Raw genomic sequence first — 26531 nt, 5'->3', positions numbered from 1 at the left:
AAAAATTATATTGGATTAAGCTGGAATTTTTTTGTCGGTGACGTCTTATTTTGTGATACGATGGTTGACACAACATTCTCTATAATCCCCAACTAGTCGCTGACCATTACCCCTGACGTCAGCCGAAAATTTTCTTTATCATTTTTTCACTATATATGCTGAACATTGAACAACAGATTCAATTCAACCTCCAGCTTACGACCTAAGAGTAAAAATTCAATAAAACCGGTCTTAATCGAAAGCTGTTGAGCTGATTCCAAAATTATAGTTTAATCAGGACACAAACCTCCCTAAAGCGGCTACTAAACAGCGATGTATTAAAACATACACTACAGGGCATCCACACGAATCAAGAACAGATTCCGGAAACGACAAGCCTCTTTCATTATGAACAAAGTCACTCAACTATGACAAGTCGTCCGACTAATAAGCGCAATGTTATGAGAGTACTGGAGCGCAAAATGTTGCACAAAAGTCCGTCGGCGCGAACCTGCTGTAATGGAAATCCGTGCTTGCCGACCTTATATTTCGACTTTTAACGGTTATTTCTCGAGAATTATTTGGCTGTCTGTGATTTCAAGGATTGCAGTATGTATTTCAACGACATTAAAACGAAATATTTATAAATGGATGACCTTCATACGAAATATACCTTATATATGCTGCAATATCAATCTTGGCGTAGACCGAAAATATTACTAGTCGGGATGCAGGATTATTGCTGGTCATGACCGTCGAGTTTTACAGTCCACCATAGCCGCAAGAATTCCATGACCTGGTATCATTGCCCAATGGAACTGGAGTACTCACTGACTAGACAACCAACCTGCAAGCAGACAACTACCACCCTTCACACCGGGATTTCTGACTAGCCTCCGCTTCTAAACACATGTCTGCAGCAACTTTTATGCAATAAATGAGAACTAACATGTAGAAACCTTATCCTCAAAAGTCCTCAGATGTAAAAATAAGTATTTTATTATTTTTCGTCTTATACCTGACCTTGCAGCACATTTCCAAGCATACTGGTTTCTCCCTCGTACGATTCTTCGTTTCTCTTTAACAACTCTAAATCTGACAACAAATTTACAGGTGCTTTCTGTGATAGATCCATGTATTTGGATGACACGAAATATAGGTAGTCCCAGCCATTTATTGAAATTTCCATCAGATCAAAACACCTCAAGATGGCAATATAAGGAAAACAATTAAACAGTGTCTAAATGATTCGGATTGGTCATTTTAATCAGTCCCGCACCTTGACCAAGAGCATGTAAATAAAAGGCATATACAATCCAGGGAAAGATAACATAAAAAGGACTAGCAATAAAAATGTCGACATATCATATCGCAGTCCTGCAGGCTGAATTGTATTCATTCAGTAGAAACAGCTTGCATGTAGACTTGGACATGCTTGACGCTGCCGGTAATGTCCATTCTCGGTAATAGCATTCTCGGCAATGGTTTTCTCGGTATTGGTATAGGACCGGTTCATAGTGGGCTGGCTGCACGAACATCGACCAGTGCACCACGAAAAAAATGAACGATTGGTGAATTGTCCAACCCACCAGGGCCAGATAGTATAAGATACTTCTGAGAGCGATTCCATGCATTCATATTCCGAGTCATCAATTTGGGGTTCGCATGGAATATGGAATTGAGGTACCGTCATCATTTTCACAAGAAGCGACGAATTCCGTGTATGTTGCATGATAATTTCCCGCATGCAGACCTGAATAAAAATATAACATACTAAATGAATAAATACACTAGAATTGATCTCGTACCAAACTAAATAAATTTGCGAGCGCACCCTTCGTGGACTGCCCAAACAAGAGAAAATCAAGGATGCGTTTTGCAGACAACAGCAACTGCTTATGGCTACATTACAAAGTATGCTCGATAGTCAAATGCCGGCTTCAACTGGTTTCCATGTCGGCTATGATTGGAAATTTCATTTATTGACAGATGTAATCATTTGAAAAATGCTCAAGGTCACTGATAATGACAAAGCACAACAATACGAGAAAAATGATATTGCCACTTTAAGAAATTCAGGGTTTGTGAGAACCCCCGACACTGTTCCATGACCAAGGGATAAGGTTTCCAATGAGTAAAAGGTTGTGCAGCATCAAACAATATCTTACCTGTTCAGTGTGCAGCTGTTCTCGCAACATCATATGGTATCGTGATTAGTGACGGATGGTTGAATATGTTTGACGGGTAACTCAAGGTTGATCTTAGATTATCAGCAGATGGTATTTCATTCCTATCTGCAAACGGTATTAAACAATGCTAAGCAATGGTACTCTTCAGCAGTACACAATGGAATCTCACCAGCCAGCCGCTTTCCACATCCGCACGAAGAGTCATCCGAAACAACATGAACCACCTTGACCGGTTTGTTAGCAAGCGAAAAATAATTTCAAAACTCCAAAGTCTTCTCTCCATTGGTGGAATTCTTCCAGTGAAATCATATGCTGCATAAAATATAACCCATGATTATGATAATATAAAGACACTGAGGATGAACCATGAACGTGTCATATCACTAGGCAATGATCAAAGCTGATGGTTACCTGAGACACTTCAAATTTGTATTTTAGTATTTTTATTACTCAATTGGTATATACTCATAACAATAATGGACTGTATCAAGAATCAAGTTAACTTCACACCATATTAGTTTTGAGAAATTAACAGTCCACATCTCATTGTGTACCGTATGTGAAAGCTAAAGGTCTCTATATTTGACGTTTTACGAACACTACATGTACTACAGTAGACTTACTACTAATACTACGGTACTGTACCTTTGATCCCACTTCTTCTGAAGAGACGACGTTGAGGATTGGATTTCTTGGGAAGCGAAATAGAACAGGACAGTCTCTGTCAGACACTATTTGGCTTCTTTCTTGAGCTATCCTTCCGTCATGCGTCATTTTCTTGACCTTTCACAGCACATCCAGCCATATTTGCGCCGCGAACTCCAAATAATCCAACCTACAACGACGTTCGCCGCAAGGCGCCATACTACAAAACATCAAGTTGTGCAACATTTCTCGCTCCATGAAAATACGTTCGGACGACTTGTCATAGTTGAGTGACTTTGATTATGAAGAACCGCTAGCGGTGTTTGGTCATATCAACTCCGACACCGACGGAGCCAACGAGAGCCAAAGTACTTGCCTTTGGTAGCTTAGTTCAACCATAGCCTTTATATAAAGCCTACAAATAGCCTCATAAAGGCTATGGCTGATTTGAACATTGTATTCAGATTTATTCTCGAAGCTTTTCGACCTGACACTCACCAGGAGGTCAGCTAAGATGCGAGCATACGAAAAAACTATTTTATAGAGGTAGCTTAGTTGGGTTCGGTATTTATAGGTAAATCGGAGCTATAATTTACAAAGGTATCCTTGAATGTCAAGCGATATTCCTTAGCTCCCAATTTTTCTGTATTGTACCGATTAACATAGCGTAATGGTGAAGCGTCCGGCTTCCTGATCCCCGGCAAGGTCAGACCAAAGACCTCAATCAGGTTTATTAATGTTTTCATCGTTTCAAAATATCACAAGACTGCGATACAAAGAAAAGATTTGAAGTGTCGAAACAACTTGGAGTAGCCTTTAAGATTAGACACCCACCTTAGCTTAGGCGAAGTAAAGAAGAGGCACACTTAATGAAAAGTAATGCAGAGAATAAAAGATGCAATCGACAAAATGAGGTGGCATGTAGCGGAGGGCGAGGTCGATGTTAGGTCGTGGTCCTGTAATCCTGAAGACTGATTAGTATTCATTTAGAAGAAATTGCTTGTATTTCGACTTGAATGCGGACATGCTCGACGACTGTCGGATAGCCAGCGCGATGCTGTTCCACGTCAATTGGGGTCCGGCATACTTGATAAATCAATGCGTTTTCTTGTATTCAGTCCTGATCTATGGTAGTTGTTCTTCGTTGACGCGCGTGTGCTGTACCTGATAGGTAGTGGCGAGATAACGCAGTTGTATAATCCACGGATGCAACACAAATAGGTTGAGGATTCGAGTCCGACCGAGGTCGACTTCAGGCCACACGCACACGTACGTATGGAACACAGTTAGCGTTTACACAGATACACCGGCTTTTGCTTGAAATCCGCAATGCGTTAGCGCACATCTATACCATACTCGACCTTGATAACGAAATTGCTGCCCTAATCATTGAGTGCCAACCTTGAGACTTGGCACAGCGATCGATACTAAAATCAAGACATACCATGCAAAAGCTCATGGCGGATCTAGCTAAGGAGCATCGTTAAAATCAATGGAGACCAATACCAGCTTTGCGTAAAATATGTTTGCGATAAATGACGCATCAGCTCTCACTCGACTTAGGAAACGAAATTACCACTAACATAGTTCAGTGACTAACTTGAAACTTGGTACAGTAGCAAATGTCATGATCGATCTCGGTATGGAACACCGTCAAAATCAATGGATACCAATACCGGCTTTTGAGTAAAATCTGTTTGCGATACATGAGGGATCAGCACCCACTCAACTTCGGAAACGGAATTACTACCCTAAACTTTGAGTAGAAACCCTGAAACTTAGGACAGTGTTAAATACCACCATCACGACATGACATACCAAGTTTCAAGAATTATCATGGTGTGAAACACCATCAAAATCGACCTATAACAGCAAAGGTCGACTAAACGCATATGACGGTAACCGAGTTCAGATATAGATACGATTGTTACATCACACCTTAGGGGCAACCAGACTATGTTGCCCTACCTGCTCGGTAATTTTATGAATGGGAGAGAGTAAATCACTGTTTCTTTATTGTGCGCGGCTTTGAGAGAATAGACAGTGAAAGCTTGTTATGAGCGCTACCGGGGCATGCCCCGGCTAGGCATTCGCAAAGCGAAAACACGGAAGAGAATTCGATTTTCGCAGAGACTTCGCTATATATGGGCATTTACAAGCGAAAGAACAAGAAGAATACGATTTTCGCTGTGATTTCGGTATATATAGATTGCGGTGCGTCTATAAATGGTAACGAATTGTTATTGAACAGAATTTTAGGTGGGGCAATGCCCCAGTTGCCCTATAGGACGAACCGCCACTGTGAATACCCCAAATAAACAAACCTGATTGGGAACACATACATGTCTTCCCCGCTTGGCGCTCTGCACGCATCACTGGGATAGCATGCAGGGTTCGTGCAGGACTTAGAAACCCCTGTAGATATATGTACATTCCTTGTCTAGCGACATATCCACATCATGAACTCACGGTATACATATGCACAGATCGTGTGTGAGTCGGTCTATATTCTATTTGATTCGAAAATTTGAAAACATGGACGTAAGCGTCTTAATCTAACATGGGGACATAGCCAGTTATGTGTTTAATATTATGTTGATAAGTTTACGCTGTCATACGAATTTCATGGATCAAACTTATGATTGATTTATGTTGGTAACCCCCGTTAAAAATGTATAATTGCACTCGCACGAAAATCTTCGCGTCAGAGCTGAGGTTGCGATCCGTGTGAACATGTTCATATTTATTCTGCAGTTTAGTAACACTTTGGTACGTGACGTCAGTTTGGAGTGTCGACAGCGGCACAGCGCTGGATATTGAAGCGACTGATGATGTCGGCGCTCATCTCATGCATGAAGATTTGTTGTGGTTCGGTTATTCTTTGTCTTATGTCGAAAACTGCATCTTTTCGTGTAATATCTTTGTCTTCTGCAGTGTTTTTTCATCTGTAGATTGCCTGAGGTAATGTGACACTACCGCATTAATTTTCATAAATATTGTTTTACATTTGGACTATCATTATTATAGTGACATTGAGAAAACGTATACGGTTACAGGACCAATAGCAAAGACAGGCATAACTTGAGATACTTCTATATACCTTACATAGTATACACAGGTGAGTGTAACAGTACGGGTATGCCTATCCACATATCATAATTGTAAGTGAAATAATATGGTAGGCTACCACCTTTTAAGTTAGTTAATTTATTTGGTGTGCCAAGACACCGGGAGGAAGTTAGCCATCAAAAATAAATATCAGAACTGATGAAGCACTGCTGGACTCATTTGATTAATTGGATTTCCAACCTCTTATCAGGATTTATACCTAGATGAATTTAGTGAGACATGTACCTAACGTAACGCTGGATTTGGATTTCATTGCATCAACAAAAAAGAAATCGCTCGACACCAGATATGGCATCATCTTCCGCATATTCTCAAAGACGTGGATTGCTGAAAATCAGACTGACAGGTGAGCATAATGTTATCACATTATAGTATGGTTAAGTGTATTCTGGTTCTTGCAACCTGTTCAAGAACCTGAAATACATGTGAGACATGGCGGTGAAACTTGAAAATTTTAAAGAGAAGGACACCAATATTCAGGTCATAATTTCATGAATAAATTGTGTAATGTATCAACCTCGAGGATCAGCTATTCAGATTAGGGCTGGGCCCAATGATTCATGTCGAGTAGTCAGCGACGACATTTCCGTGTACCAAAAGAGCTATAGTGTAGTAGCTACGTGTTTTAGCGAAAATGATATTTCTGCGAAACAGTGATCAACCCACAGGCCACAGCATTGTCACAGAGTCTCAATAAGTTGGTATGGTCGGAAAATACCAAATAATCTTTTTTTGTGGTATAGGAAGGTGGCATTATCTTCATTTTGGTCAGATGAAAGGTACATTTTCGAACTTTCCTCATCATACATATTATTATTGCGCCATAATAAGAGATACTCGAATTCTCGAGTCCAAGCCCAATACTCGATTTGTAATCGAATCACTCGGGTAATCGCTTTTGCCCAGGTGCACGCGTTGAATATCAGTTACAAATTAAAGCAATAAAATATGGATATAATTCATAATTGACAATTGATAAGAGTATTCTCTGTCTTCTTGAACCAAACATCTTGCCGAGAGAGTCAGTTAAAGGGCTGAAATTTATGATTGGTGTACCAATATCCGAATTTGAAGTGGCTAGGCTGCAAAAATATCAAGGACAAAAATACAAACGTCCAATTTCTATTACGAATTTCATCATCTTTTGCCATCAATATTTTGACTTTGGATTTATTGAAAATATGTCTGTCCCATCTTGTTCTGATAACATACTTAGGAGATGTGAGTTAGTATTGCAATGCAGTTTAATGTTAACACGAAATCAGCGTCTTGTCTGAGGCTTGGGCCGTCTAGACATGGCGGCGTCTGGCACCATGTGATCAGGAGGCTATTTTGGTCCCTGCTATCGACAAAGCAGATAAACCAGCGCAGGAGATTGCTCGTGGCGAGGATTTGTATCATAACCTGACATGATATGCCTGCAGAGGTGGCCACTGGCCAGTAATGATGTACTTCTGCCCTTCCATGTACTCAAGTAGGTTTTGCATACTTTTACATCTTAATCAAGCGGTTATGGTATTTGATTACCTACACTCGTAATTTAGCAGCCTGAAACTGTCATATCTCAAGAACCTAACATCTGATATTTGCTTGAATCGGTTCAATATTGTCCTGGAGACTTTTGGAAGCCAAGTTTCACGCAAGGGCGATGCATTAGGGTTGTTCAAAAAGAACTCTTTCTTTTCTGCAAATTTTACTGGCTATTCGATTAATTTGTTTGGTTAGCTAAAAACGTCCCACGCCGAATCAGGCCCAATTATAACCTGTAAAAGCGTTTTTAATCAATTAATTTTTTTTTTAAAAATCACGTCAACCCCACGAAATGGTTAAGCTGTCTACAAAAACGATGCGTACCAAATTTGGCTCGATTCTTATCTGTAGAATCGACGATATCAATGTTCAATATTTAGGATTTGAAGTAATCGTATTATAATTAATTATTGAAGAATTTGCTATCGTAAATACGATTTTTTTTAAATGCGAAATTTTCTGCTCCAGTAACTTTGCTTCTAGACATTGGAATTGGGCCAAATTTGGCGTGCTACGTATTTTTTAGCCAACCTTGCAATTTTATGGAATAGCCAGTATAATTTGAAAGTAGTTATTTTGAACAAACCTAATGTACCATTGTACTTTCTAATTTTTTTCCAGTCGCTGACAATTACCCCTGACCAGTGTCAACCGAAAATATTCATGTTCATTTAAACATCAATATATATTCTCTATCACGAAGAGTACATCCAGTCTATTTTTCTGTGTCTTGGCGGCGTGAATGCCAGACCGGCGTGTCAAATGTTGTCGTCTCGCCGAACGCGCACGAAATGTCGGCGTCCACAGTCGACTGTCTCGCCCGCTCAGATAGTCGCGCGCCGAACAGGCTGTCGAGATGATGCACTCCCTTGTCTGCGCTCGTAATCGCTGACAATTCACGCTTCCAATACACGATGCGTAATTAGACAACTGTGGGGAGATTTTCAGCATTCCCAAATTAGTTAAGAATTAAAATAATGGCTACGCAGTTTTTCCAAAGTTGAATTAAAACTGGGACTACTGAATTCGCAATAACATGGGAATTGAATTCAATTTCGAGTTGATTAGAAGTCGAATGGTAGCTACATTTTTTCCGAATTAGAAATAAATAAAACAGAATTCAAATTCACTTCGTATCAACGGCAAATGTCTATACAACGAGCTTGGCCTGTTACGCACGATACAGTTCCCCTGTACCGTTTTCAGGAAAACCAGAAATCAGACTAGAATTAAAATGAGGGCATAGAAACATTTCACGAATCAGATTAGAATTAGATTAACGGTGTTTCGCACTAATTCGGCAACTAGGATTATTTAGCGCTAGTCCCGAAATTCGTGTTAAGTTACGTAAGCTTTGCGCTTCCATTAATAGTATCATAATTATCATCCACTCAAGTCGTACACAGCGTAGAATGCGACTCACAAGACACAATGTGATGCAATGAACAATTTAACATGTATGACTATGAGGATATCGAAATTACCAAATCGCCATCTCCTAATCTACACATTCACCTTGGCCTCGCCTCGCAAAGTGATCAAAACAACTAAGCTAGCGATTGACTATGATGTATGTGTAATATATAATATTTGTATGTTGTACAATTGAATAGTATATTCAAATTGAAATAGACACGAACATTTTCGACTGGGGTAGGCCTCATCGTCGGCAACTAGTAGAGTGTCAGCCGAAAATATACGGGTTCATTTCAATATGAATATATTATTCAACTGTATAGTAGAGAAGTGGCAAGAAATTCCGTGTGTTATACAGTTGAATAAATAGATCCATATTGCAATAAATTCGCCTATTCATAGCTCAGTATTAATGTCTTTTGCTTAGGCTATCATTCTTTGTTGGGCGCGTTTCTCCTTGTTCTTTAGATTCTTTCTCTTGGCATTTTTGAGTGGACGCCGTGACTGAGAGCAGCGACTCGCGAGAAAGAGTCTGGCCTTGTTTAGTTGTTCTTATGGTGGTGACAATCTATGATTTACTTTCGTCTGCAAGTTGACGGGTTTCGCGGCCAGACTGCGCGCGGTTACACGCGGCATTCGATCATGTCCGTTATCATCTGGTTTTGTTGTGTGCGACTAGACTTTCGGTGCGATGTTTTGAAACGATTCCGTTCGCCTTTGTTCGCGGGCTTTCCGCTTGAGGCGGTAAAACACGGGCTAGGTTGTTCTGTTCGCAGACTTGCAGATAATGTTAACGAACTGTAATCCTAATTCTAATCAAATTTGGAAAAGTGGAAAATTTTCCAGTTGTCCAAGTCTGTCTGTTCTAATTAGAAATAGAGTTACTGAATTCGCAAAACTCCGGAATTGAATCGAATTCCGCATTGCGAAGAAATGCGACCAAAACCTAGTTCATATCCTACCAAATCAAAATCGCTTCACATAATCACGAGAATGGCAAATTTCCGTGGCCTTTTCAGGAATACATTAGAAATAGGTTCCCGTCATTTCGCCTACTTAGTCTAATAAGCAGACTAAAATTATCTGGTCCATGTCTGTATTGTTGATATAAAATGTGGTCCCTGGACCCTGGACAGTGGACATATGAGCAAGTTAGGGCTCTTCAAAAATGACTTTTTTTCTCAAACCGTACTGGCTACTTGATAAAATTGTTAGGTTACCTAATTTAAGCCTACACACAAAATTTGGTTCAATTCCAGCCAGTAACCGCTTTGCTACTGGAGAAGAAAGTTACTATTTATTATATAAAAATAAATAATAACAAATTTGAAAATTTTCTGTACACCCCATGAAAGTGTTAGGCTGTCTATAGAAACGATGCTCACCAAATTTGGTTCAATTCCAACCAGTGGAAGCGGAGTGTTTGCCGTCGAAAAATTTTGATTTGAATAAAATAGTATTTACGGTGAGCACAACTATAATAAATAAACAAAGAATCGGTCACCGTAACACCTATTTTATTCAAATCCGAATTTTTCGACGGCAATAACTCCGCTTCCACTGGTTGGAATTGAACCAAATATGGTGGGCATCGTTTCTATAGACAGCCTAACACTTTCATGGGGTGAACAGAAAATTTTCAAATTTTTTATTATTTATTTTTATATAATAAATAGAAACGTTCTTCTCCTGTAGCAAAGCGGTTACTGGCTGGAATTGAACCAAATTTTGTGTGTAGGCTTAAATTAGGTAACCTAACAATTTTATCAAGTAGCCAGTACGATTCGAGAAAAAAAGTCATTTTTGAAGAGCCCTAATGAGCATGCGACATTACAGCATGCGACACATGAGCATGTGGGTTGAATTACGGGTTAGGGTTGGATTTATGGTTGGGTTAGGGTTAGGCTTTAGGTTAGGATATATATTAGGTTAGATTAGGTTAGGCTATGTTTCGGGTTAGGATAACTTTTTGAGTTATAAAGTCATATGCTGAAGAGACGCATGCTGATGTGTTCCATGCTGAACTATCGTTTTACACTGTGTCGCATGCTCAAATGTCGGTCAACCATAAAATGTTCTTGCCATTACTCTACTAGTTGCTGACGATTAAACCTGACGAGTGTCAACCGTAAATATCAGGGTTTATTTCGATAGCAATATATTATTCAATTGTATGTTAGAGTTCTGTGTCCAAGTTTATTCTGTTCTTTTATCAATGTGGCTCGCGTTTATACCGTTAACACGAAAATCGTGTATGCTATACCGCGTGAAAGTAATTCCGGACTTTGCGAGTGTATGTAAGAAGATGTAAACATCCACGAGATGAGGCGCGCAGACACCTGTTGAGGAAACCAGCCGCCTCGGCGCAATCCGATCACTCTGCTTGTCAGAGCAAAAGTCGCGCGTCGGACGCGAGGTGATTTGCGCGACGCGTCGAATTTTGCGCGCACTTGGACAGCGAGATAATTCTAGTTGTCTGGTTAGCCCGATTTGAACGGAATGCTGGCAATCTAATTCGAATCTAATTTGTGAAATGTTTCCGTGATCTCATTTTAATTTTAATCGGATTCATGGCTTTCTTCAAAACGCTACGGCAGAACCGTATCGTGCGACAGCGAGACAACCCAAGCCTGCTTTTCAGACATTTGCCGTTCCCGTGCTTACGAGAACGAGCTGTGAATTGATGCGAAGTGTACTTGATTTTGTTGTGCTTCTTATTGCGAATTCTGTCAGTCTGATTGGAATCTAATTTAAAAGCTGTGTACATGTGTACTGCGTAGCTTTCATTCTAATTCCAATGTGATTTGGAAAATTGTGTAGCCATCATTCTGATTGTAATCTAATCTGAAAAAGAAAAAAACTATCATTCTAATTCTCGTCTAATTTGGAAAAAAAGATGTATCTAGCCTCCATTGTAATTCGAGTATAATTTTGTAAAAACTGTGGCTATCATTCTAATTCTCGTCAAATTTGAAAAAACTATGTAGCTTTCATTGTAATTCTAATCTAATATGGTATAAAAAAATCGTGTAGCGCTCATTCTAATTCTCGTCTAATTTGGAAAAATATGTAGGCCTACCTAGCTTTCATTGTAATTCTAATATAATTTGGTAAAATACTATGTAGCTATCATTCTAATTGTCGTCTAATTTGAAAAAAATATATATAGCTTTCAATGTTATTCTAATCTAATTTGGTAAAAAAGGGTGTAGCTATCACCTATCATTGTAATTGTAATGAAATTTGGTAAAAAAAAACTGCGTACCTATCATTCTAATGGTCGTCTAATTTGGAAAAGATATGTAGCTTTCATTGCAATTCTAATCTAATCTGGTATAGCTATATGGTGTGGCTATCACCCATCATTGTAATTATAATCGAATTCGGTAAAAATAAACTGTAGCATCATTCTAATTCTAATCTGATTTGGAAAAACAAAACTTTCTAGTTGTCAAACCGTATTTACATACTTTTTTTTCTCTCGATCGAATCGGTGTTGGACACACGCGGACTTGGTTCGAAATGTATATAGAACCGAACTGTTGTTTTCGATTCAGTTCGAAGCTCGAGTGTTGTTTTGTCACGATCGCATTGTGATTCAAATCTGTGCGATTAAAGCCTCGTCTAGACCTGGTCGGAAGGCGTTTTCGAATTGGCGTTGGGCCATCTCTGTGTCAAGTCGAATCGAAAGAGACAATGTAATAACGCAGTATTGTTGACATAGCTTTCATAATAGTAATAGTTTTAACTATAGACGAATTCACTTTTTACCGAAACGGTTAGGGTTTCTCTGATTTATCCTCATAAATAGCGCCGTGAAAAAAATCATTATTTTCAGTGAAATGAGCCTTCGAGTCGCTGTTTACGCGTTTCGGCGATCAGCAACCGCGAAAAAAATGGAAACTCTTTTTTGGCCGACATTTTCGCGTCTCGCGCAAAAATACGCTGACGTTACGCTGGAATGTCGCCCGATCTCTCTCGTCTGGCCGCCAGACTGTGATCTCAGGAATTTGTCGGCCAGATTATATCATTTCCTAGTCTCGACTTGTGTTAGACGCGCGCTGTGTTGGTAGATCAGGAACTGTTTGTGAGAGCTTCTTAGAGGTACAGGACTTCGGTATTACTGAATAGTGTCTTGATATTGAAATGAACACGAATGTTTTCGGCTAATAACTGAAAATATTTGGGCTTATTTCAATATAAAGATACCATACAGATTATTAACTATTGCGTAGTTTAGTTAGATAGTCAGCCCCTAAACGCAGTAAGCAGTCCGTACAGTTGATATACAGTTATGCTCGTACAGAAACCAGCGAAATATCCATCAATGACTGGCCTTAAAACGGTAGGAAACCGAGTTCGCGTTCCAAAACGTCGCCTTTTTCAAGGCCCACACGTTGAAACAAACCCGAATGTCGTCGCGCGACTAGACTAGATAATTTCAGGTGTCTGACTGACTTGAGAATTTGTGATTAGCGAAATCTTTCGATTTTGATTTTAGTGTAATTTCTAGTTTACTTGAAGATGCTACGGAACTGCATAGAGCGAAACGAGCCTATAGGTGTACAGACCATTGTCATTCTCGTGCTTATAACAATGAACGTGATTGAATTCTGAATTGATTCAATTTAAAAACTTTACGAATTCGGTGATCTTAATTGTAATGTAATCTGAAAATGTTATAGTGTCTCTTGTGTCGAAAGGCCGTTAGTTTTTATGTGTATTGGAGTCGATTTTTATCAAAATCCATCGTATTTTGTGCCAACAGATTTAGTTTTTGTATAATCCAAAAATAGTACATCGAGTTTAAGCCAGATTTAGTCTATCATATGTTGTGATACGATTGTTGAAATATTATCTTCTTTTAAAATCTACTAGTTGCTAATCATTATTACCCTTGACGGATAGTCAACCTGAATCATTCGGGTTTGATATTAATATATTATTGAATTGTACAAACGGCAGTGTAGTTTCAACATTGGACTTTCACCGAACCCTTAAAACTAGTTAAATTATTAGTATATCTTTCAAAATATCTACTAGTTACTGGGTATTTTCGGCCGAAAATGTGTTTATTAATATTAATATGCTATTAAATCGTATATGTAAGGTCTGTACCTTGAACGGCGTCTTCAAATATACGATATATTTTGCGTTTTTGATGTGACTTCGTGATTTCGTGGCCTCGTGGGTACGAATCAGAACCCGAGTAAGGTTTAGGCTCCAGACTGATTGTCGGTTCCTTGGATGACGCTGGCATTTTTGAAGTGCTTGTCCCGACGCTCTCTCGTGTTGACTAGGCCGTGATATAATCGCTGGAGTATTCGCAAATACCACTCGAGTGCTTCCGCCAAGCCCCAACTAATCTTACTGTTTGGTGTTTGTCGGAGTTGTATGATTAGAATATTGTCATCTTCTAATTAGATTAAAATGTGAATGATTGCTACGCATTTTTTACGAAATTGGATTTGAATTACTGAATCCGCTAAAAACTTGGAAATTGAATAAGTTCAGTTGATATCGAATCCTACTTGATTAGCTAATGCAGTGGTTCTCAACCTTTTTGACCTCGCGGCACCCTTTGGAAATGAAAAATAGTTCGCGGCACACCATCACAGTGGTTCTGAAGTTTTTTGGCTTACGGCGCCTGCAAACTACCAGAATAGACATACTTATTACCACCCAGTAGTAACGCCGACTAATGTGACTAATTCTGCAGTCAATCCAAAATGCTTCTGTGCTCCCTTTTTTAAAATAAACTAAAAGTAAACTTTTGTACGAAAAGCGTCCATCATATAGCTTACTAAGCCGTGATAGAAAGTCGTCGTTTTACTCGGGCGAGAATATATCGTTCCTTCGTGAATACAACAAACAAGGGGTCATTTTGATATAGGCCTACGACGTCACAGAAACCTGGGGCTGCCTTAGACACGATTTCATAAGATTTGTCTGACAATAAATCTGCCCACTGCCGGATTGAGTCGAAGAGGGAAAGGACGACCGCCGCTAACGAATCCTGAGACGTTGGGGTGCAGGCTATGCCAGGCTATGCAATGCATTTTCACGCAGATCGTTTAGCACGCTTGAGGATAGCCATTCCTCAATAGTTCTACTGGCATATACCCGCAGTTCAATTAAACATCTTCCAAACCAAGATTATAGCCTCAGCGCCGAAGCGAAGAGGTTTGTTACCTGATATAATTTGGTAAACCTTACTTCTCAATACTCATATTCGTCGACGGTAACAGAACGTTATGCTACAAGCCTACATTTTAACGGAAGTGCCGGCCCGATACCTAACAATCACAATGTGGATTGCCATGTTCGAAATTCGAATTTATAAACGCGAACGTCAATTTCAAATGAGTTCATTTCTCGCTGGTGATTGGGAAGACATTGAGGATTAGCAAACAGCATTGTCGTACAGGCGCCGTTATGTCTGCTCTTCTCTTCTCTGCGTGTGATCACCGATCAATCAACGAATTGTGCAAAACTGAATTCAGCCTTCAAGGCAAAGCGATCTGCTCGGTAAAGCGAATACAAGGATTGATTGCGGGAATAATATCAATTTTGATTAGTCAAATGTACAAACTTCACATCAAGCTCAATTTTGATTATTGATCATTTGCTATAGACTAGAACAGGGGTTCACAACCTGGGAGCGCGCATTCCTTTGGGGGGGGGGGGCGTGAAACATCTGAAGGGGGCGCGAAGAAGCAGTCACCTGAAACAAAATTTTCGCGGTCTGCGCAATTTACCTCCAATACACGCGTGTTTCTCTCTATATAGACCCAATTTCATGTTTTTTTTATTCTCTCATCAACATTCATAACCGACCATACCACCAAACAATCTGTTGGGGTTGCTAGAATCCCAGTTGGATTTTGTGATATGACGATAAGGGGGGGGGGGGCGAAATTTTTCATTATCAAAAAGGGGGGCATGTCTAAAAAAAGGTTGAGAACCACTGGACTAGAATTATTTTGCGCATAATTTCAAAATTCTGAAGAAATCGCTCGCGGCACACTTGCGAGACGCAAATGGCACACTAGTGTGCCGCGGCACACCGGTTGAGAACCACTGAGCTAATGCATGAGAATAGCAAATGTCTGTACACTCGTACGGTTATCCTGTAGCGTCTTCAGTAAAACTAGAAATGAGATTGAATTTAAAATGTCACAGATTAGATTAGAATTCGATGACCGGACTTTCGCTAATTAGTCTCATCGGACAACTAGATAATTCTTGTAATTGTATTTCGCATTTTCTGGCGCTTTACCACAGATGGTTCGTGCGAACCCTATCGAGACTTGTCTCGGTTTTAACGGTGTGTGCCTAATTGGATGATGTATCGATATTGATATGAACCCGAATATTTTCGGATGTCAGTGATAATCGTCAGCAGCTAGTTGGAAAGTAATTGGAAAAAGATTTGTTATATCAGCAATCGCGCCAACTGCCTAATTAACCAGGAAACTCCAGTCCGTCTGTTTCAAGCAATGGAAATCTCATGATCCGTGATTCACAGACGGCGTGCTTTGCGAATGTCCTTTTATCTCGGGTGCTTATGACGTAACGCGAAGGGTGATTTTTGCGTCTGTAACAGAAGCCTGTCGTCTGATCAGGCGTTGCCCAATTTACTGTCAAATTGACGAATTTTGGGGCAGTCTCGTAACGTAATTTTATGTTTGGCGCGTTGGTACTTTGATCGTTGTTTAATTGACACGGTGAGAACTTGTTTTCGCGGCATTTTATAGATTGGCGAGTGTTTCTAGGGCGTTAGCCGTATTTGAGGCTCTCACAGAAAAATATTTTTAAATGAGTAGTTCTAGTTTTAGTTTCGGATTTTGAAGTGAGTAGTTCTAGTGTTAGTTACACATTTTGAAAACCCAGCAGTTTGCCAGCTCCTGGCCCGAGCGCAATTCTCCGACGCTTATCGGAAGCCCGAGCCTGTCTAGCGCGCCTCTGTAATTGCGGTCGCGCCGTTTCTGAACGGTCGGAAGCGATCTCCCGGCATTAGTAATTACCTCGCAATTATACGAGCCCAGCTCGTTTTTGCGCGTGGGAAAGTCGAACTTGGGCCTTGTTATGTGCGGTTTGTTTTGGAATCATGCTGAACTGCTGTAAATTGAAAGGGAAACGGGATTGTTACCTGCAGACTTTATTATTGTTATGATTACATTCAGGAAACCTGGAATAATGCGGTTTTAGCCTGCTAGCCTAGTAGCGGTGTGCGTGTGAGACTAGAAAGTTAGGCACTGTACTATGTACGTTTTCAGGAAAACCCAAAATTCGGATTAGAATTAGACTGATAGTTACACAGCACTTTCCAAATTAGACTAGTTAAAGAATTACTGAATTCGAATTTGAAAGAGATATCAATCGAACTCTGTTCATATCAAATCAAGACTTCATTGTCACCATCACCATAACCATGACTTGAGATTTGAGAATGATACAATTCTGTGGCATTTTCGGAAATCAGAATCATAATGGGATCACAGAAACGTTTCACGTGTTAGATGGAATTAGATTACCCGCAGTTCTCTCTAATTAGTCTAATTAGAGAGCCAGAATTATGTAATTGTCTAAATGTAGGCCGTAGCCTGTACCGTAGATGCGATGAATTGATATTATGAGATCAGTCTCAAGTCGCATGTTATCGTGATTCACTGCATAATACTTGTACTCGCTTTACCTGACAGTTGTTTAATTCGTTAGCGGTTAGCGGGTCCTTGCGGGGTTATGCAAACATTTGCTGATTCCACACAGGAAGACAGTCATTTATAGTAGATATTACTACTTGTTTGTAACGCGGCGACCAAGCCAAGACGACTGCTATGGGCGTGGATATGTTCAAAGTGAGAAAGTTTCGGGTCACAGGTGATATGAGTTTTTCATAATATTCGGTGTTTGCGGTTCCAGACATCGCAGGCTTATAATTAGTTGTTTGTCATAAAGATTGTTAGCACCTGTGCTGTAACATAATCCGATTCTTGGTAATCTGTGAAACAGTGTCTGAAATCTCGAAGCCAGTTCAAGTGCATTGTGGTTTGTCGCTAATACATTTTACGGCAGTGAAGTTGAATTCGGCGTAATCCAGTTGTAACCAGTTATTTAGGACGTGCGTAGCGGTAATTAAGACATCTGGCACTGATTTCTAGTGATGCTTGTTGTAAAATGTGTAATAACTGTGATTCATGTGACTAGTTCAAGTTGAATATGTGATGCATTACAAGTGCTGTCTATTGTACCATGAAAGTAGTGAAGCTACTAAAACTGATGATGATTCAATAAAGTTTAGAACCCAATAAAACGAAACACATTCGTGATCCCAGACCCATAATTCTGGATTAGAGAAGTCCAGGTTATGATTTGCATTGCATCCAAAAATATAAATTTAAATTTAGAATTGGATCGAGATTTAGCTTCATAGAATGGATGTTTTTCTGTGATTCAAATTTTTGAGTCCATTATCTCATATCTCCTCCTGTCAAGGAATGAGATACATTACATTGAAATAATTCGTTGAACCGATAGCAGACGATAAAAATAATAATATGATCTTTGTTGCTTTCACACCTTATTTAACGTCCACTTGCAAAGTAATTGAAAGTAATAAACTTACGGATTGTTCTGAAACATGAATGAACTTGAGGACCCAACAAAACTGCAATCAGCCCACCCTAGATTGCAAGAATCTAAATTTGGATTACATACTTCAACATATTATATCCAACAGTTATAATTAGATCTAAATTTAGATATATAAAATGCAGTTCAGGATATGTTTTTGAATTCTGAATAAAATTTTTGAGTTGATTTTGTTGCTATGATATGGACAAACTCGGTCCGATGCCAGTAAAACACCAATTACAACTTGTAAGATGATGTTACAATTATAGCCTGACCAATTAATCGGTTTGCTGATATCGCTGATAATATCTAATCAATATCTCTCTCTCTATAGGCCTATTTATCAATATCTATAACACAGACTTTGATTTCTTTTGAAATGAACCAATCTGCATTTTTTTCAGTTTTCTGCGCAAAGAATATCAGCAAAAGAGACTTCTTTCGTGAGTGACAATATTATCAACCTGTATGTTCTTCTTTGAAATCATACCTGATTTTGCTTTTTAGGACTCCCTGACCCATTCGCAAAGGTGGTGGTTAAAGGTTCGGGGCAGAGCCACTCGACAAACGCGTGCAGGGCAACGCTCGATCCAAAGTGGAACGAGCATTATGACTTGTAAGTGATGTGGCATTATATGAGTTAATGAGTATATTCATTTCAAAGTAAAACTGGTAAATACACACATATTCCGGGGAGGAACCGGAGGAAACTGGCGAGTTTCAAGTAAATTTTTTCAAATTTCAGTAATGCAGTCAAATTATTGTGATTATTATATGTGTGTGACATGCTACTTGATACTTTGAAAGCAGTATACTTGTAATTGTGATTGTAATAAAATAGTTCTTTTTTGTGAATACTTGTGTGTACAATCTGGTTTATTCATTTGATTTGCAACTACTAATACCACTATAGATATTACTAGAAATGCTGAACTCGAGCACAGCACTTATTACTTCTACTTCAGATACGTGAGCAAGTCGGACAGCATCGAGATTTCAGTGTGGAATCGTCGCAAAGTCCAGAAAAAGAAAGGCGGCTTTTTGGGCTGCATCAAAATCATGTCCAACATGATCGGGAGGCTGAAAGATTCCGGGCCGCATCAACTGGACCTCTGCCAGCAGGACCCGGAGGACTCGGACCCGATTCGAGGTTTGCAATGGATTTTGTTCACATTTTTTAAATTTACAAAATATAATGATGTGTTTGTACTATCTATCGCTGTACGCAGAAGTAGACTAAAATCGTCACCGACCGAGTCACTCGCACAACTATATCCTATAACTATACTACGAATTCCAAAATTGGAAATAGGTTCATAGCTTAACCCAATAAAGAGTCAAAAGTGGGCTGAAAGCATGGCTACTGGAACTAGTGACACGTCCTAATAGCGGTTTGCAAAATCCGGAAGCGCAAAAAGTAAGATTTGCATAAAAATGCAGTTGAAGTACATGAGGCCCACAATGGCAACCAGTTGAGTAAGTGGCCAATAATTGATTTCCCCTATTCTTATTTTAGCAGTAGCCTATATATACATTGTCATATTTGTTTTCTTTGACTGTCTACATGTACGTTTATGTAGCGTGTTGTCCGTTTTCATACTGCAATGAATGTGCTGTGGGAAGAATTTGTCGACATTCTAATGCAGCAGGCAACCTATTTTCGTATGGCAACCCTGTCACAAAATCCCAAATTGCCAAAATGCATCGTGTTGTGTTAAAGTGATGTAAGCACGAGGGAGGGAGGGATCACACCTTCTCATACCAGTAGCACAATGAGCATGTGAAATTTGTTGTTTCCTTTATTTCCATCTATCACCGTCCTGCATATTGTGTTGTAGTATTGATATTGTTTCATTTGTTTTCGGTCTGCAAGTTATTTTCGTGTGTCACGGTTGAATGCGACATCTCCATTGTCAGGTCACATTGTTATCGGCATAACTAGTCGAGATCACGAGGGCCGCGCTCCATCGAACTCTGTCGTGGACGTTCGATCCGTCGCCCGAGACCTCGAACTTCCAGAAGGCTGGCAAGTCCGGACCACGACGAACGGGAGGCAGCAGTTTCTAAACCATTACACCAGGTGGGCTTTGGATTTGGATTCCATGGATCCAGTTCCCGTGTGTTGTGTACATGACACTGGATCGGGAATCCGTATTTGGATTTGAAGCCAAATCCAGAATTCGAATCCAGACGTATTTGTTCCCTTCTCACGTTCCTAATTTGAATGTCAGAACGAGCCAATGGGATCGCCCGACTCGCCCCGCCCACCCCCCGTCGACCAATGAGGAGGTTCCGGTCGACCGTCGTCGTTTGTTCCTGACGCGCGACACGCTCCACAATTCGGCTCCCTTGCCCGAAGGGTACGAACAGAGGACCACGCAGCAGGTGAGTTTTGACTGCCTGCGTTATTGCCTTTGTCTCACCCTTTGTAACGCCACCCAGGGTCAGGTTTACTTCCTGCACACACAAACGGGTGTGTCGTCGTGGCACGATCCGCGGATCCCTCGTCAGCTCACACACATCAACGGGGACGACCTGGGTCAGTTGCCCCCCGGTTGGGAGATGCGGACCACCTCAACGGGGAGGGTTTACTACGTTGACCACAGCAGCCGGACCACACAGTTCACCGACCCTAGGATACGGCAATACATCGACCAGTTGCAGAATAGAGGTGAGTGACCATGCTTTGAAAATGATACCGACAGCTTTTTAAGCTGGTCGTTGTGAAACAATAATCGTTTTCTGCAAATTTTATGACTATTCTATAAAATCGGCAAATTCCAAAACGTGAAGGCAAAGTGATTAGTGTCCAAACTTAGCCTGACTCACTCAGAAATTGCTACTTGTGGAGTTGAATTTTAAACAACCGTAGACCGAAACCTGATTTAACCGCTGATCCAGAACGTCTCTACTCTGCAGCCAACCCGTCAGACGACAGCCACCACGACCCGCAGCTGCCAAAGTACCGCCGAGATCTCGTGCAAAAGTTGAAAGTGCTCAGGAGCGATTTGACGAGCCAACAGCCGCAGACCGGGCATTGTCGGATGGAGGTCTCCAGAACGGAAGTATTCGAAGACTCTTATCGGTACGACAATTTATGGCAAAGCTCTGTTACCCAATTTGGAGAAAACTATTTTATATTGTCTGAAAATCTTGTAGTTTTCCCATCCTTGTGGTTGGCTTGCTGGGAGGGCGTGTGTCATCGTCTGTTTTGTTCCAGGCAAGTCATGAAGATGAGGCCGAAAGAACTTAAGAAGCGTCTGATGGTCAAGTTCAAGGGGGAGGAGGGGCTTGACTACGGGGGCATTGCGAGAGAATGGCTCTATCTTCTATCACACGAAATGCTCAACCCGTATTATGGACTCTTTCAGGTGATTTTACTGCAAATTTTACAACTCAATTGTGAAATGAAAGGACAATGACGCTGTGAAATTGAAAATTATAGAGAGGTTTTGAAATTGAATCAAAGTCTGTTATGGCGTTTGCGTCTGTAAGTGTTGAACCAAACTGTTGACAAGCAGTCGTTCAACACCCAGTTACACAAGTCAACACACATATTTAGGCAGTAAAACTGGCTTTGCGGTCGTTGGCTTTGGGTATTCCGATTATGGCCTTACTTTCTTCAAAATGACTCTGGCTTGGAAGAACCGAACCCATGGGGTTATTTTCACCAAAAGCACACATTCTCCGCGGTATGGACTTGATAAAAAAACAGCTCAGTCGTATTATCATGTTGGGAAATTCACTGTAATCGTTATTTGTACACACGGAAGAGTGTTTAAATCATAATACAGCAACAATTTTATCTTGATGTCTAATTTCATTATAATTTAGAAATTTTTGACAGTTGTAATGCATATCCTCCTCTATAGCTACATATGATATTCTTTTTTGAATTCTGAGTAAATTAAGAAAAATATTTTGAAAAGTTTTCGATGGTTCAAATGATATTACGATTTTAAATAATCTTGTCGCTTCTTGTCTCGTAAACTCCAATTATATATATATATGCATATTTTGACTCTAGGATTCGCAACGTTGGCAGCATGATATTGTATACAAGGTTCCGAGTAGATCTTATTTTCATGCTTTTGACTCAATAACTCAAGTTATTGACTTCAGTCTTCATTTTTGTCATGTTCAACACTTGAATTGACTTGAATCGTGCCGAGTCACTTTCCATATTTAAGAAAATGACTCGAGTCAACACAGATTTTTATTTTTATAAATTTTTATTTACAGTATTCCCGAGAAGACATCTACACGCTCCAGATCAATTCTGACTCCGCGATCAACCCCGAGCACCTTTCGTATTTCCATTTTGTGGGCCGCATTCTGGGCATGGCGGTCTTCCACGGACATTATCTAGACGGGGGCTTCACAATGCCCTTTTACAAACAGCTGCTCGGCAAGCCCCTCTCACTCGAGGACATGGAAGAGGTTGGATATTGTATTATCAATATTATATTGTTATTATTATATTTTATTGTGTTGTGTGACTCTTCAGGTGGACCCGGAACTGTACAAGTCCATGCACTGGATTCTTACCAACGATATCACAGACGTATTGGATCATACGTTCTGCGTGGAACAAGACTCGTTCGGAAAACGCGTATCTCACGAATTAAAGCCTGGCGGTTCCGAGATACCGGTTTCGGAAGACAACAAGAAAGAATACGTGAAATTGTACGTGAATTGGAGGTTTTTGAGAGGCATCGAAGCTCAGTTTCTGTCTCTTTCAAAGGTGAGCTTTTCCCTTCAATAAGTTGAATGACTGTAGAATTTTTAGCTGTATTACATCAGGATTATAATTTTAACTAGTTTTTTTTTCAAAATTACATTACAATTAGAATGATAACCCCGCTTCTTTTCAAATTATATTGCAATCATTATTATTACAATTCGAATGATAGGCACACAGGTTTTGACAATAAAAATGTGAGTAATTGAGGTGAACAGATGGCTTAAATGCAGATTTTGTGTAATTTAACAAGTATTGAATATTACAAAGGTAGATTGATTTCCAAGCAAGTAGTTTTGACCAAAAAGATTCTGTAGGATTGGAAGTGATCTAAAATCACGACCTCTCAAGTAATTAGCGTGAGCATATCCCCAAAATACTTGAACTGTTAGTAATTGACCCCTGACGAGTGTCTGTTGAAAATATTCTGGTTCATTATATCAATATATTATTCAATTGTACATTGAAGTTCTGTGCCAACAAGGGTGCAAGAAAGAATCTCATAACTAACTCGATACAATTTGCAGGGTTTCTACGAAATAGTTCCACAGCATCTTCTGAGGCCGTTCGACGAGAGAGAGTTGGAGCTGATCATCAGCGGCCTGGGCAAGATCGACGTCAAGGATTGGAAAAAGCACACGAAGTACAAGCACTGCAAGGAAGACTCGAACATCGTCAAGTGGTTTTGGAAAGCCGTGGATTCGTTTGACGAAGAAAAGCGAGCAAGGTCGGTGGATTATCTGTACAAATAAAGTTTGATCTGTCCGCGCACAGAAGAGCTGTTCAAAAATAACATATTTTTTCAAATTTTCGTGGCTTCTTCATAAAATTGTTAGGTTGTCTAAAAACGCTGCATAGCAAATGTGGCTCAATTTCAACCAGTGGAAAGAGAGAGATATGATATTCTTTTTCGTCTGCACCATCGAGATGCTTTGACGAGAGAGTTGCGATACGGCCGTGAGGTCATCTGGTCTGCGCCCCCGTTTTTTTCTCCTCCATGCAATTTTCGAGTCTTTGGTATGACCCGGTCGGGGATCCAACCCATAATGGTATGACCCGGTTGGGGATCCAACCCATAACGCATAACCATTACACTATCTCGCTCGGCTTTGATTTACTGCTATATCTTAGCTTCCACTTGAAAAAGGGGGGGGTTTACAGTGGTCATTCTTTGATCGTCTATTATAGACTAACCCGACGTAAATATACTTATTTTTTTTTAATTCTACACTGCAAAAACTGGTTGGGATTGAGCCAAATGTTTCATCTACATCTATTTTCTAGACAGCCTCACAATTCCATGAGGTAGTTATTTTTATTAAATAAATCCAAGAAATTTTTCTCTTCAGTGGTTCTTATTTTAAACTACTTCCACTTCCACTTGAGCTTGCAGTTTTTCAGTACTTCTACTTTTTGAGAGTAATTTTGAGATATCCTTTCACTACTAACCTGAGGTTTTTGATTTTAGATTACCTCCGCTTTTACCTAACTGTCATTTACGCAAAACGATGTTTTTCTAAAAACATATTTTTTCAGGCTGTTGCAATTTGTGACGGGATCTGCCCGCGTGCCCCTGCAGGGCTTCAAAGCTCTCCAAGGTTCGACCGGTACGGCGGGGCCGCGCCTCTTCACCATACAGCACGTGGACTGTAAGACCGAGTCCTTGCCAAAAGCTCACACCTGGTGAGTAGATGCCTTTTTCAAGCTTTGATCTCATGGCGTGTCTAACAAAGTCAGTATTGGTGGGTACTCAAGTATCAAGTAGAAGTTTTAAAATATTTTCTACTCAGCAACTGTGAAAAGTAATTAGCTTGCCTGAAAGTCTGGAATCAAGCAATTGAACAGAGGAGTGATTCATCATTCATACTCACAAGTAGAAAAGTAATTGATGTAGGCTTGGAGTTTTACCCGAAATCTGCGAAGTAGAAGTTGTTTTTAACCTTTCTTCGTCTGCTTCAGTTTTAACAGAATTGACATTCCGAGTTACGAGTCTTACGTGAAGCTCGAAGAAAAACTGACCTGTGCAATTGAGAATACTTGCGGATTCTTCACGGAATGACCGAATTCACCATGTTTCCGCGAAACGGGGCGTTTCCAGCTCTGCCGAAAAGTCTCGGGGCCGAAATCTCCACCTTGAAAATCTTCTTTCTTGTCTCTCGCATTTTCTATATCGCCTATTTATTCTTGAGTATTTTTATGTTTTCTTCTCAATATAGTACGATTTTGTCGAGTGTGTGTGTTGTTAAATTAAGTGCGTAGCACCCCTGAGCACCGTCGAATTTCCTGGAAATGTGTCAATTTCCCTGACAGAATCCACAAGACCGAATTTATGATCAAGAGGCTAACTAAGGTTGCGGGCAGGGTGGAGAATTAGTGTCTGGTCTTGCTGCAGTTATCAACATAGTCAGCCTGCCTCTCCACATTTGGCTATTTAGGTGACCACTTCTTTCAATCCACCGCCGATTTTTGAGCAAAACATGGTGTGTAGCGATTCGTTCCAGCCAACCTAACAAAAAAGTTTTATCGAGCAGCCACTAACATTAATACGAAAAAGTCATTATCTAAATTGAGCATGAAATATATTATGCCTTGTTCAGACGTCAAAGTTATAAAACAATGCACAGAACAGTCGACTGACTTTCAACGATCATACAATATAATAATATATAGTCAAAGCCACGCAATTTTAGGTGTGACACAATATACAAAATGAACTTTAAAATTGACTCAAAATGCTAGTCGTGAATTGCGTTAACGATTAGCGGTATACACCATTTTTAAAGTTTATACACAATTGAATAATATATTCATATTGAAATATTTGGTGATGCGATTGTTGATATACAATGTTCGTTCCAATTCTCTACTAGTTGCTGATGATTAACCTGATAATGTCAGCTGGAGATATTCGGCATCATTTCATCATGAAAATACTATTCAATTGTATATTGTACCTCAAAAGAAACTCTTCAAAGTTAATTTAAAAGCACCCGTGACGCTTTTTCAAGGACTAAATACTTTTTGATTATCTAATGCGAGAGAACAGTGAGTTCGGACAAATCTAAGCAAAATTTACCTAGGAAATTGACGCCGCGCCCAGATTTGTCAGAATCCACTCCATTTCATAGCATACAATCAAAGAAGTATTAAATAATACCTGAATGAAATAGTAGTGCTATTCAAAAAGATTTTTTTCAAATTGAACTGGATACTTCATAAATTTGTTACGGTGCCTAGAAATGGTGCACACCAAATTTTGCTCAACT

The 26531-nt window shown here is 39.9% G+C and overlaps 1 protein-coding gene and 2 long non-coding RNA genes across 5 annotated transcripts in view; 1 reads left to right on the top strand and 2 right to left on the bottom strand.

Moving 5' to 3' along the window:
- Window positions 1–15971, bottom strand: part of LOC145446210 (uncharacterized) — a 38311-nt gene extending 22340 nt beyond the window's left edge. Inside the window, exon 1 of the long non-coding RNA XR_013917230.1 lies at window positions 15135–15971. This is a non-coding gene — a long non-coding RNA (uncharacterized LOC145446210). The remainder of the gene's footprint in view (window positions 1–15134) is intronic.
- Window positions 1097–3108, bottom strand: LOC145447311 (uncharacterized). Its single transcript, XR_013917524.1, has 4 exons — window positions 2814–3108; window positions 2338–2480; window positions 2148–2273; window positions 1097–1732 (listed from the first exon to the last, which is right to left on the bottom strand). It is a non-coding gene; the product is annotated as an uncharacterized LOC145447311 (long non-coding RNA).
- Window positions 6109–25496, top strand: LOC145446209 (E3 ubiquitin-protein ligase SMURF2-like). 3 transcript variants are annotated; one of them, XM_080324445.1, is made up of 14 exons: window positions 6109–6288; window positions 18929–18967; window positions 19032–19140; window positions 19490–19674; window positions 20442–20604; window positions 20756–20909; window positions 20967–21195; window positions 21444–21609; window positions 21745–21895; window positions 22767–22964; window positions 23032–23268; window positions 23793–23992; window positions 24802–24948; window positions 25225–25496. In XM_080324445.1, the coding sequence occupies exons 1-14, from the start codon at window positions 6231–6233 to the stop codon at window positions 25322–25324; spliced, it is 2136 nt and encodes a 711-aa protein (XP_080180571.1). In that variant the 5' UTR covers window positions 6109–6230; the 3' UTR covers window positions 25325–25496. The 3 variants fall into 3 exon arrangements, with proteins under 3 accessions (XP_080180571.1, XP_080180572.1, XP_080180573.1); XM_080324446.1 differs by lacking the exon at window positions 6109–6288 and adding an exon at window positions 17376–17771; XM_080324447.1 differs by lacking the exon at window positions 6109–6288 and adding an exon at window positions 17788–18255 and having other exon boundaries at window positions 18886–18967.
- The last annotated feature ends 1035 nt before the right edge of the window (window positions 25497–26531 follow it).

Source organism: Botryllus schlosseri, chromosome 9 (genome assembly GCF_051294905.1).
Source record: "Botryllus schlosseri isolate E-star chromosome 9, Bs_hap1, whole genome shotgun sequence".
NCBI classification, from domain to species: domain Eukaryota; kingdom Metazoa; phylum Chordata; class Ascidiacea; order Stolidobranchia; family Styelidae; genus Botryllus; species Botryllus schlosseri.
The sequence above is the reverse complement of the archived record's forward strand: the minus strand, read 5'-3'. Positions and strand labels throughout refer to the sequence as shown.

Bases quoted from the DNA above. Each gene is read 5' to 3' on its own strand.
- LOC145446209 (XM_080324445.1), top strand. From the start codon at position 6,231: ATGGCATCATCTTCCGCATATTCTCAAAGACGTGGATTGCTGAAAATC. The intron at 19,141-19,489 runs GTAAGTGATGTG...CTTCTACTTCAG, and splicing joins TGGAACGAGCATTATGACTT to ATACGTGAGCAAGTCGGACA. The intron at 20,605-20,755 runs GTGGGCTTTGGA...TTTGAATGTCAG, and splicing joins TTTCTAAACCATTACACCAG to AACGAGCCAATGGGATCGCC.